We start from the raw sequence: 13,269 nt of genomic DNA on the forward strand, positions 1-13,269 counted from the left end.
CAGCCCCCTCCTCAGGACCTAGATAGGTAAAAGGATAGCAGACATACAGCTCAGATGGCTTTTTCTCCTCCACCACCATGAGTGTGCAGCAGGCATTCCACATGTTGCACCATTTTCAACCCAAAATTGAATATAGAACCTTAGTACTTCTTTGAGACATTTTGAGTACACATTATGTGCATTAGTCCGTTTGCTTGGTGTGATTAAACATATAAACAAACAGAAATTAGTTATAGGAGAGAGTACATTTAGCACATCCATAGTCTCTTTGGATTTGGTAACAGTCAACTGTTTGGTGCCCACTTAACATTTCTGACTGTCAGAAATTGATGGTACATGTCTCTCTTGTGTTGTAGGACTTGCCATGCATAGAAAGCCACCCTCCAGATCTCATTCACTTTCTCCATCTCCAATTAACAAACACAAACAGTTCCATATGGAGAGAAAAAGGCAGCGAAAGCCAAAAGTAACAGATATCCGCCAATTTCAAGCAAAGGTATATCCCATCACTTGACCGCCATTGGGCAGCAGGCATTACCTTTTACCCTTAGCCAGATGCTACAGTGAACATGCTGTTGACTAAAGGCTTAAAATGCATTTAATATTCTTGAGCTGAGTGGATGACAAAATTATGTGACATAGCTTTTACATCCCCCATTAGGGAACATAAAACTTGTACTCATGAAACTCTAAAAAAACTAACCTTATTAGATATAGCTTAGTCAGTACTCTGGTGGGTTAAGAAAGTATATCCGTGTAGACAGGCATTTTCAGAGAGAGCTTTAGAAATGAAGAGAATTTGAGGTGGATTAAATGTGACCGGCTATTTGAATTACAGATAGGATGAAAATGCCCAAACAGGAATGAGACCCCTCCTGTTAGGGTTCAACAGGAGAATGTATGATTACTAAGGAAGACTTTCTACTGTGGAATAGGGATTTTGAAATGTAGCATAAATTTAGAACACTTAAGTTGTTTGCTACAGTATGTTTTATAATGGTGAAAACAAACTAATTTAGATGTCTTAAAATAACATGTAACTTCAACTCAAACATGTAACTTCCACTCAAGTGTGTATCAAAATAGTTACAGGAACTGTGAGAACACAAAAAATATGTAAAGTTGTGTTTTATGTCCCAATTACATATCTGTTAAATAATGTATATTTAATAATATATATAGCCTGAAAGGAACTTTAAAAAGTGAATGGAATGGCAGAATATTAGATTGATTTTTTTCCTTCATTTTCATTTGTATGTTTTTAATAACTATAATATCATATGGCCTTTTCCCCTGTAGGCAATAACTGAAGCATTTGAAAAGGAACTAAGAAGAAATAAAGTTCAAGAGAATATTGGACCTCTAGGAATAAATGACAAGGAGGAAACAGTGGGTAAAAGTCTCTACTGTAATAAATGCCATTTGATCAGATCAGTGGAAAGTACAGAGATGATCTTCTTAAAAGGAAAAAAATCAACAGGGCCTTAATCATTATCAGCCCCTTAGAAAAAAGCAGAATTTCATTTCATGATGTGGGATTTTCTTTTATTCATAGGTAGGCAAGTTGCTAAAATGTGGCAAGACATGGTACCCAAAACTAGTATTTTTCCTTCCTGCCTAAAACTTCCATCAGTTTTTAAGGGCTTCTATTGCTTATCAGTTCACCAAGGCTTTAAAAGATAGTCTAGGCTGACAAGTTAAAGAGGGAGAGTAAAAGAAGACAGGAAATCCCAGTTGCTCCATGCCTGGTTGGAAGACACCAAAGCATAAGTTTCGTTGCCTTTCAAAAGAATAGTTACAGAAGCTAAATGAAAGCATGGAGAAAATGCTTATGCTAAAATGTTCATAAACGAAACAGAATATAGCATACAGTGTGGTTAAAACTAAACATCGTCTAAGAACTTTTTTAATCTACGTTTAAAAGGTTGTCAAAAGAAGCAAGTACATCAGAACATCATTAGTAGTTGTATTTAGGGTGTGGGGCTATGGCAACTATGAAACTTGAAAAAGATTTAGTGCTTTTTCAAATTCCAAAGGATGCCAGAAACTAAAGAGGCATTTAACTTAGAGTAGGTAAATAACCAGACTGTAGAAATTTTTTTTAATTTATTAATTTATTTTTGGCTGTGTTGGGTCTTCATTGTGGTGTGGGACTTCTCTTGTTGTGGAGCACAGGCTGTAGGTGCATGGGCTTCAGTAGTTGTGGCACACGGGCTCAGTAGTTGTGGCTCACAGCTCTACAGCACAGGCTCAGTAGTTGTGGCGCACGGGCTTAGTTGCTCTGCGGCATGTGGGATCTTCCCGGACCGGGGCTCGAACCCATGTCCCCTGCGTTGGCAGGCAGATTCTTAACCACTGTGCCACCAGGGAAATCCCCAGACTGTAGAAATTTGAAGTAAGGTGGTTTGGCTGGGGATTATGTTAGCTCTTTTTGTCCCTATGTAATATTTAAGATGATGTATGAAAGTTATTAGACTTCTCATTTCTATTCTGTTTTATATCTGCTCCTAAGGAAAAAATATACAGAGAAACTGTTCATAAAGGAACTCCAAAACATAGTCAGCCCTGGAAGATTTACTCTAGAAAAACCACAACTCCAGGTCCAAGAGGTGGCTTGCCAAAGCCAAATAAAGCAGTTCCAAGTAAGAACCACAAAATTGTACTTTATGGAAAACTGGCATCCTTTGAAAGTGTGTGCTACATGCCAAGGGCACAGCACTGAGAACCAGCATCTACCAGTCAGCTGGAGAAAGTTCCCTCTTCTCTCACTGCCATATGCTAGATTTCTGTAAAGAGAGATAAAACTCTTAATGAGGCATTTCTCTAGAACACTTTTTTTTTTTTTTTTTTTGCGGTACGCGGGCCTCTCACTGCTGTGGCCTCTCCCGTTGTGGAGCACAGGCTCCGGACGTGCAGGCTCAGTGGCCATGACTCACGGGCCCAGCCGCTTCGCAGCGTGTGGGATCCTCCCGGACCGGGGCACGAACCCGTGTCCCCTGCATCAGCAGGCGGACTCTCAACCACTGTGCCAGCAGGGAAGCCCTCTCTAAAACTCTTAAATATATACCAATATATTGGCACCAAAGGAATGTGATGGCTATGACCAGCTGTTCCAGCTTTAGCTTCACTCTGCTCACTCATGCTGGTTGTCTTTTGTTTCTGGGAAGTTGGTAGAACCAAAGGGGTGCTCCAAAGCAAGCAGAGGGCCTGTCCAGCTCCTGTTACATTGACAGTTGGTGCCAGGGTACAGTTTCAAAGACCACTGGCCTTCTAACTACATCCCATCAGACAGAGACTAACACTCCTCAGCCCTCCTGGGAGGCAGTTTGACCACACACACAGCATCCACCCCAGGCACTGAATCAGCTGAGCAGTTAGGATGGACTTCACAAAACCAGCATGTCATCAGTCAGAAATGTTGAGGTTATTTTCATCCTTACTAGTAATTGGCTATCCCAATCAGAGAAGGAGTGCAAAAGTAATAACACACTTTTAGAATTGTTCTTTTCAAGCTCAGAACCACATCACTTAGATAAGCTTTGATCTCGCAGGAAGGTGGGATGAGATTTCTTCTTAAAAGCTGTCAGTGAGTTTCTCAGATTAAGAGCATCTTTTTTTTTTCACCTTGCAGTGAAAGTGAATGAGCACAGTCTCCTGCCCCTGATGCTGGAGCAGTTTCCATTTCTCTATGTTTCTGGTCAAACACTAAGCAAAATGTGGAAACAGCAAATTGCACAGGTTGAACAGCTCAAAAAAGATGCATATAGAGAAAATCGATCAAAGAAGAAACTCCAGGATGAAGTAAGATAACTGTCAATTAAGCATAGGAGTATAAACCAAAAAGGGGCAGAGCTTATCCTTGATAATCTAGTGAATAGAATTATTAACCTCGTTTCCTTGTATCCCACTTAAAGATAGAAGAAGCCTTGAGAAGGCACGATCTCCTTACTGTGCTTATCAAGAAAGAATATGAACATAACAAGAGACTGGTAAGTTATATTAATTACTTTTATTTGTACCAGCTGGGCAATATCCCCACTGACTCAAACCTCTTACACTTACCTGTGGAAGCATTTAGGTCTTTAACCAAAATTGATGAGAGGGTAAGGTGCTAGATACTTTATATACACAGTTTCATTTAGTCTTTATAGTAACATAATAGAAACGTTTTCTATGAAATGGAAAACCTGAAGCTTTGAGATGTTAACTTGCCCTGGGTCCCACCATAATCAGCAAGGGCAAGGTTGAGATTTTAATCCAGGTTTGTCTCTACCTCCAACCCTCTTCGAGGTACCAGGTGGTTATAACTTAGTGTTTTTTGTCCTCTCCTTTCTTTCTCAGGTCCCAAATAGAAAGCTGAGGTTGTCTATGCCTCCATTATAATTTGGACTGAGAATCGTACACAGTACAACATTATCCTCTGAGTATCATGAAGGGGGAGGACAGAGATCAAAGACAATAAGCCAGAGGAAGAAACTTGAGTATAGAGATAAGCAATGAGAACTATAATTCTAAGCAGTTTCAGAGAAAGAAGGGGAAGCCATCAGGAACTGCATGTGAGACTCTGGTGCGGGGAAAAGAAAACAAGTGTCTGGACACCTAGTTGAAGGCTTTGTGTACATGACTTCATTTCACCCTCACTACTTTGCTAAGATATCACCTAAGTTCCTTAGTTTTGATATAGATACTTCTGTTAACTCAAGCTCTGCTTGAACATCTTTAAGGGTGCCAGTTTTCTACTTCTTTTAAGCAGGCATCTGGGTATGGCTTAGATGACTCCCTGGTGAAATGGGGAGATGAGACTCTCAGTCCATGAGGATTGTTGCTGCTCTCTGCAGCCTTGGGGGCTTATTGGGGCAGCTCTTCTGTGTGTTTTTTTGTTTGTTTGTTTGTTTGTTTTGGCTGCGCAGCATATGGGATCTTAGTTCCCTGACCAGGGATTGAACCCGCACCCCCTGCAGTGGGAGCGTGGAGTCCTAACCATGGCACTGTGGGGCAGCTCTTCTGACTAAGGTGATGAACCTACTAAAGACTAAAGGATTTCTGGGGACGGACAGGCTTTCACACTCGATGCCCAGCTAGCAGGCTACTGGCCCTCCATACGCGGCTTACTGCCTGAAGACATCGTGTTGGAGAGTGGGACAGATGAGAACACTGGAGTCTGTCTTCCTCATGTCCTTACCTCTTTTTCCCCTTCCCTTTCTTAGCAAGACTTCAAGGACCGCATTCACAGGCAGAAGTTGACCCAATCAAAGATAAAAGAAAATCGGCAGCAGACTGTTCGTGCCCGAAAATATTATGATGATTATAGAGTTCAGTTGCATTCAAAAATGATGAGAATGAGGACCCGGGAAGAAATGGTAAATATTGCTTTTCTGTCCAATCCAGTTAAGAAGGTAAATTTTGTCTGTTACCTTTTAGGACCACCTTCTTTGTGACTCTTGTCCCAGTGTGAATCCAAAATCCAAATGCAAGTCCAAAATGCTGGCTAGAGTTCAGACTTGGCCCACACCTCATTTTATTACCCCCATAGTGCATCCCAGTCTACTCTGTCTCTACCGCCCGTCTTTGTTTTTAATTGTTGTTGGTTTACAATGTTGTGTTAATTACTGCTATATAGCAGTGATTCATATATATAGGAATATAATATATATATTATACATATATACATGTATATATATTATACATATATATACACATTTTTTATATATCCTTTTCCATTATGGTTTATCGTAGGATACTGAATATAGTTCTCTGTGCTATACAGTAGGACCTTGTTGTTTATCCATCCTATATATAGAAGCTTGCATCTGCTAACCCCAATGTCCCACTCCACCCTTCCCCCAACCCCCTCCCCTCAACCCTCTCTCCCTTGGCAGCCACCAGTCTGTTCTCTATGTCTGTGAGTCTGTTTCTGTTTGGTAGATAGGTTCATTTGTGTCGTATTTTAGATTCCACAGATAAGTGGTATCTTACGGTATTTGTCTTTCTGACTTCACTTAGTATGATAATCACTAATTGCATCTATGTCGCTGCAAATGGCATTATTTTGTTCTTTTTTATGGCTGAGTAATATTCCATTGTACACAAATACCACATCTTCATCCATTCATCTGTTGATGGACATTTAGGTTGTGTCCATGTCTTGGCTATTGTGAATAGTGCTGCAGTGAACACAGGGGGTTCATGTATCTTTTCAAATTAGTTTTGTCCGGATATATGCCTGGGAGTGCAATTGCTGGATATGATAATTCTGATTTCAGTTTTTCTGAGGAACCTCCATACTGTTTTCCATAGTGGGTGCACCAACTTACATTCCCACCAACAGTGTAGGAGGGTTCCCTTATTCACCACACCCTCTCCAGCATTTATTTGTAGACTTTTTAATGATGGCCATTCTGACTGGTGTGAGGTGATACCTCATTGTAGTTTTGATTTGCATTTCTCTAATAATTAGTGAAGTAGAGCATCTTTTCATGTGCCTCTTTATCTGTATTTCTCTACTGTCCTTATCTTAATGTGAGGTCTTAATTCCCTCTGATGTCCCAAGTGTCCGTACTTCTGCAGGACACCTGCTTTAGGGGTTTGGGAGCATGTTGTAAGAGACAGGAATTTAAGGTGTGATTAGATGACCTCGGATTCCACTCAAAACCAGGAAAATAATGTAGGACAGATATGCTGTGAGATCTTTCCACAAGGTATTTGCTATCTCATCCTCATCAAGCTTGGGATTCCAAACTAGCAATAAATTTCATCTCTAGAGTAAAACATTAAGGTAATTATACTTAACAGGACTCAGTACTCTGACGTGGGTCATACTATTATCCTCATTTCTAGAGGATACTACTAAGGCTTTGAGAGGTTAAGTAATTTGACACTAAGGCAATGCTGCCGGCTGATGAATGCATGACTGTACTTTAGTAAGAATTCTTGATCAGTCAGTGGAGGACAAGTGAGCATATCCGAATCCTTTGAACAGTTTGTGTACCTGTGGCCTAGTTAGATGATAACCACGTGGCCCTCAGCTGTGTACATGCAGTGTTTCTTTCTACTCTAGGGTTCTTTTCCTATATACATGACTGCTTGAGAGTTCTTTTCTGAAAGTAGTTAAGAATCTTTGGGATACAGGAAAAGATGCTGAATACCATTAGTCATTTAAGAAATACAAATCAGACCCACAATGAGATAAACTCTCACCCACTAAGATGGCTAAAATAAAAAAGTCCTGGCAAGGATGTAGAGAAGTTGGAACACACATGCAGGGCTGGTGGGGTTATAAGATGGTGCAACCACTTTGGAATACAGTCTGGCAGTTCTTCAAAAGGTTAAACGTATGATTCAGCACTTCTACTCCTAGGTAACTATACACAGATGTTCACAGCAGCACTATTTATAACAGCCAAGAAGAGGAAACAACGTCTATCAGTTGGTGAATTGATAAAGTGTGATATATCCATACAGTAGAGTATTATGTGGCAATGAAAAAAAGAATTTCATAGTGATTCCTGCTATAATATAGATGAACCTTGAAAAACTATGCTAAGTGAAAGAAGCGAGATACAAAAGGCCACATACTATATGATACCATTTATGTGAAATGTCCAGAATAGGTAAATCTGTAGGCATAGAAAGTGGAGTAGTGATTGCTAGGGAGAGGGGGAGGGGGAGTGGCTGCTAATGGTTATGGGGTTTCTTTTTGGAGTGAAGAAAATGTTCTGCAGTTAGCGGTGATGGTTGCACAACTCTGAATATAGTAAAATCTACTGATTTATACATCTTACAAGGGTGAATTTTATAGTATGTGAATTATATCTCAATAACGCTGTTACTTTATACTGATTGTAGTTCACATAGATTTTTTACATACCTCTAGTTGGGCAGAATTTTATTCCTCCATGAAAATTCACCGTAACTATCTTTCTGACTAAATAACTGGCAGATATTTAAGAAACTGTTTGAAGAAGGTTTACAGATTCAAAAGCAAAGATTACGAGACCTAAGAAACTATGCCAAAGAAAAGCGAGATGAACAAAAGAGACAGCACCAAAATGAACTGGACTCAATGGAGAACTACTATAAAGACCAGGTGGGTTCACCGCTACTAGTTTACATTCTGATGTGCTTAATCCTGACTGCCCGGTGTCAGACATCAGCTTAGTCTGCTGAACAAGTAAGCCTCCACATATTAATCTGGAACTTGTCACTATACAGGTTGGACTGACTGAAATTTAAGGTAAAATAAGCTAGTGCTTGACCACAGTACAGAATATTGCCCTATTTCCATTAAAATAAGATTTTAAGCCTATGAACATAAGAATTGTTACATTTAGACTACAGACAAATATAAGGTTTTTTTCTCTTCCCTGTAAACAGTTTTCATTCCTGGCAGAAGCCATATCACAGGAACGTCAAGAGCTCAAAGCCAGAGAGAAATCCCAGGCCCAGGTAATCATTAACAAGATAGAAATCATTTATTTACATTTTTAAGAAATGGAAAACAACTGTACTACACTTTTTAAGGGGAATGGAGAGGATACTAATAAGATCGATCTACGATTTAAAACATGTATTCTGTGATTTTAACTTTACCTGTTCAGGTCTCTGTAAGAGCTGCTGAGAAATTATTAAAATTACTGCAGAAGCTTGATGAGCAGGAAGGTGGAGAGGGAATAAAAATACATGAGGGCCTGGATCAATGTTGTGAATAGCAGGATGACATGAATTCTCTTTTAGATGTTGTATAAGGTGAAGAGGGAACTGAGATCTAAGATGGAGAAGGAAATTCAACAGCTGCAGTACATGATAACACAGAACGACGATGATGCTTTCTTCCGGGAATTGGAAGCTGAGCGCTTCAAATCTCGGCTTCATCTGGCTTCCTTTCAGTACAGTAAAAATCCCTTCCTATGAGGCCAGACTTCCTAGGTGTGGACTTTACTGGCTCAATTCTAGCTCTGCCCTGGTAAACAATCTAACCCAGAAGAATCATTTCTAAATAACTTATCTATATACTAATACTTTTTATGAAATAACTAACTTTGAAAATAAAAATTTTCTTAAAGTTTATTGCTTTGAATTTATGACCTAAAACTTTAAAAGAGGTGCACAAAAGCAACTGAGCAGCCAGCTTCTGAAGCCTATTGCTGTAGGTGAACAAAAACAGTAAAAAAAAAAAAAAATAGCACTTGAGGACCCCAAAAAAAGATCTCTAAATCAGAAAAGAGCTGAAGTGTGGGCTTGTCATTAGAGGTGGGACTTATTTAGGGTTAAACCTTAAAGATAGGATGGTTAAGTGTGTGTAGCTTTTTCACATGGAGGCTAGAAGATGAGAATTTATGCATTATGGCTTCTATCAATCAGTTGGGAGGGGTGACAGGTATAAAAGGCCCTTGGTGCTCAAAAGAGCACTAGTGATTGCAGGTGGGAAGGCGGCATAATGGACTTGAAGTGGGCAAGCGTACACCCTATTTCTAGTATGGGGGCAGATGAGGAAGAAGAAAAACCCACTCAAGGGTGGTGTCCTTCCTGGAGAGGAGGGCTTCAGTGAAGGCCAGGAGCTGGAGGGAGGCTTCAGAGCAATTGAGCATATGGGGAGTTAGTTACTGATCAAAGCCAGAGAATGGCAGAGGGCACCAGAAAAGGATTGGAATGGAGAAGAGAGGCTCCCATTAGGGCATATAGGAATAACATATATGAAAAATAATAGAGGTCAGGAGGCATGATGGGGTGGGATCTGATTATCCTGCAGAAAAGAGTAGGCAGCTGTATCCAGTGCTGTGGTCCCAAGTGCTGCCCTTTTGGAATGGCAGCTGACAATGTAGGGCCTGTAGGCAGGTAGGGGCTTCCTGAGTTAAAGACTTGGAAGATGGCCAAATTTGGAGCATCATGAAGGAAAGACATGCAGATAGCTGCAATATATATATATAGTGACAAGTCAATCAGTGCAGGTGAATGGACAGGATGGGGGAAATGCACAAGAGCTAGAACATAAATTCTAAAAATGTTAGAGAAAAATGATAAAGAACTTCTAGATAGAAAGATATACACACTAGGGACTTCCCTGGTGGCACAGTGGTTAAGAATCCGCCTGCCAGTGCAGGGTACACGGGTTCGATCCCTGGTCCAGGAAGATCCCAGAAGATCCCATGTGCTGCAGAGCAACTAAGCCCGTATGCTGCAACTACTGAGCCTGCACTCTAGAGCCCACGAACCACAACTACTGAAGCCAGTGCACCTAGAGCCCATGCTCCACCACAAGAGAAGCCACTGCAATGAGAAGCCCGTGCACTGCAACAAAGAGTAGCCCCTGCTCGCCGCAACTAGAGAAAGCCCACGTGCAGCATCGAAGACCCAACACAGCCAAAAATAAATTTAAAAAAAAAATACAGTATATCCTTGGGTAAAATGAGCAAGTCTTTAAAAAGCTATGGTATGAATGGGTATCATATATATAATGCAGTATAACTGGCTCTGTGGCACAATGGATAGCGCACTGGACTTCTAGCTGGCCTTGTGTGGTTATAATGCAGTATGATCAATACAATGTAGAAAAGGTCTGGAAGAACAGTCCCCAAATGTAATAGTAGTTGTGACTTTGGTAGATTATATAAACTTTCACTCTGCTTAATATACTATTTGAATTTGTTATAAAAGCATCATTACACTTATTTTTTTTTTAATGTTTTAGGAGGACTCTTCTGCTAGCTCTTTACCAAACTAATTAACTGGGACTAACCAAAAAGAAGAAAAAGTGAGGGAATTTACCAGGAAAGGGATGGGACTGCCAAGCAAAGGTCATTCTTCATAGGAGAGGAAACAAAAATAAAAGATGCCAATGCATTTTTGAAAAATAGAAAACAAATGAAGTGGTAACTAACTCAGCAAGTGGAGGGGTGTTGCTAGCCAAGTACCAGTGGAGAGAGGATTGTGTGTGAATCCAGTTTGCCTAGAAGAAGCCAGGAAAAGCACATCATAGTCATGCATTTGAAAAGTTATTTAGAACTATAACTTAACTATAACTGTATAGAGTGGGGGTGGAGGTGTTACAGAATGAGGTGGTTGGTGTGAGAACTAAATCTTTAAATATCCCCCACCCCACCCCCAAAAAAAAACAGATTCTAAAATTAATGAAGTACGCTATTAACCATATCATTTAGAAATGCGGAAATACCAGAAGAGCTGACAGAAAGTTTAGGAATAGTAGCTTCTGGAAAGCAAGACTAGGGATGAGGGGAAAGGGTGATGAAGAGTCACCCTCCCCCAGTTTTAATGATATAATATATAAACTTACAGTTTTATATATCAATGATTTGATAAGTGTACATGAAATGATTCAAGTTTAGTTAACATCTGTTACCTCACACAGATTTTTTTTTAACTTGTAATGAGAACTATGTGTTTTTTTTAAACTATGTATGTCTAGTTGTATATATGCATTACTATATCAGGTGGGGCACTGGAGAAATTACCTGCCTGTCCTATAAAATGTAAGAAGCAAAAGAGAACCTGTGTTGAGGTAAGGCAGGAGAATAGAGCCTTTAGTGAGGGAACTAAGGGTGTAGGGGAAATTTATTCGCAATGGAAAGAGGCATCACATTGAAAAATGGTTAGGGGGAGTCTGCAATGGGAGAAAGAGACAGGCAGGGCAGACAGAAGATGATGTCATTAAGAGAAATGGTATAAAGAAGGAATCCAAAATTGGGGTTTAAGCTGCATCTTATAGAGTAATCTATTAGATCCCAAATCCAGACATGCTGAAAACATGTTTTATCTGGCATTTCAAGCCATTTGAACCATTACCCAGAATTTGACTGATGTGACCAGTTTCTTATCTTAAAAAAAACATTAAATTTGAACTGCGTTTAAAACTTTGCTCCCTGAAGAACAAAGCTGGAGGGATGAGGCTCCCTGGGTTCAAACTATATTACAAAGCTATAGTACTCAAAACAGCATGGTATTGGCAAAAGGACCCAAATTAATGGGACAGAACAGAGAGCCCAAAATAAACCCACGAATATATAATCAATTAATGACAAGTGAGCCAAGAATATACAACAGGGAAAGGACAGACTCTTAATAAATACTGTTGGGAAAACTGAACAGCCATATGCAAAAGAATGATGCTGGACCACTGTCTTAACCGTACACAAATAATTAACTCAGAATGGATTAAGACTTTAAGACCTGGAACCATAAAACTCCTAGAAGAAAAAAGGTGGTAAGCTCACTGACATCAGTCCTGGCAATGATTCTCTTTGGATTCGACACCAAAAGCAAAAATCAACAAGTGGGACTACATCAAACCGAAAAGCTTCTGCACAGCAAAGCAAACCATCAACAAAATGAAAAGGCAACCACTGAATGGGGGGAAATATTTGCAAATCAGACATCTGATAAGGGATTCATATCCAAAATACATAAAGCACATATACAACTGAACAGCAAAACAATCTAATTATAAAATGGGCAGAGGAACCGAATAGATGTTTTTCCAAAGAAGATATACTGAGGGTCAACAGGTACATGAAAAGGTGCTCAACAACACTAATCATGAGGGAAATGCAAAACAAAACCACACATCAAAATCCCAATGAGAGATCATCTCATAACTGTTTGGCTGGCTGTTACCAAAAAGAAGTGTTGACAAATATGTAGAGAAAAGGGAACCCTGGTGCACTGCTGGTGGGAATATAAATTGGTGCAGCCACTGTGGAGATTCCTCAAGAAATTAAACAGACCTAACATATGACTCAGCAATTTCACTTCTGGGTATTTATCTGAAGAAAATGAAACACTGACTGGAAAAGCTGTCTGCACCCCCATGTTCACTGAAGCATTATATACAATAGCCAAGATACAGAAACAACCTAAAAGTCCACGGATGAATGAATGGATAAAGAAAATGTGTATGTACACACAATGAAATATTCAGCTATTTTTTTTAAAAAAAAGGAAATCTTGTCATTTGCAACACAATTGACCTTGAGGGCATTATGCTAAGTAAAATAAGACAAACACCATATGATCTCACTTATATGTGGAATTTAAAACAACAAAAACAAACCCTCCCACGCCCCAAAACCAAGCTCATAGATACAGAGAACAGACTGGTGGTTGTCAGAGATGGGGAATGGGCAAAATGGGTGAAGGGAGGCCAAAAGGTATAAACTTTCAATTATAAAAATAGGTCATAGGGATGTAATGTACAGCATGGTGAGTATAGCTAACAATGTATTGCGTATTTGAAAGTTGCTAAGAGATCTTAAAAGT

At 39.7% G+C, this 13,269-nt stretch overlaps 1 protein-coding gene across 6 annotated transcripts in view; it reads left to right on the forward strand.

Moving 5' to 3' along the window:
• The window catches only part of CEP95 (centrosomal protein 95), a 59,080-nt gene extending 50,014 nt beyond the window's left edge, over positions 1-9,066 (forward strand). For 5 of the 6 annotated variants that reach the window (XM_067715013.1, XM_067715014.1, XM_067715015.1 and 2 more), the window contains 9 exons: positions 357-496; positions 1,300-1,389; positions 2,513-2,642; positions 3,632-3,801; positions 3,915-3,989; positions 5,208-5,360; positions 7,940-8,086; positions 8,374-8,445; positions 8,734-9,066. In XM_067715013.1, the coding sequence (XP_067571114.1) occupies positions 357-496; positions 1,300-1,389; positions 2,513-2,642; positions 3,632-3,801; positions 3,915-3,989; positions 5,208-5,360; positions 7,940-8,086; positions 8,374-8,445; positions 8,734-8,910 (1,154 nt within the window). In that variant the 3' untranslated portion in view covers positions 8,911-9,066. Of the gene's footprint in view, positions 1-356; positions 497-1,299; positions 1,394-2,512; positions 2,643-3,631; positions 3,802-3,914; positions 3,990-5,207; positions 5,361-7,939; positions 8,087-8,373; positions 8,446-8,733 lie in introns of all 6 variants that reach the window. The other variant, XM_067715016.1, reaches the window with a different exon arrangement.
• The last annotated feature ends 4,203 nt before the right edge of the window (positions 9,067-13,269 follow it).

The sequence above is a fragment of the Pseudorca crassidens genome, chromosome 19, assembly GCF_039906515.1.
Source record: "Pseudorca crassidens isolate mPseCra1 chromosome 19, mPseCra1.hap1, whole genome shotgun sequence".
Lineage (NCBI taxonomy): Eukaryota > Metazoa > Chordata > Mammalia > Artiodactyla > Delphinidae > Pseudorca > Pseudorca crassidens.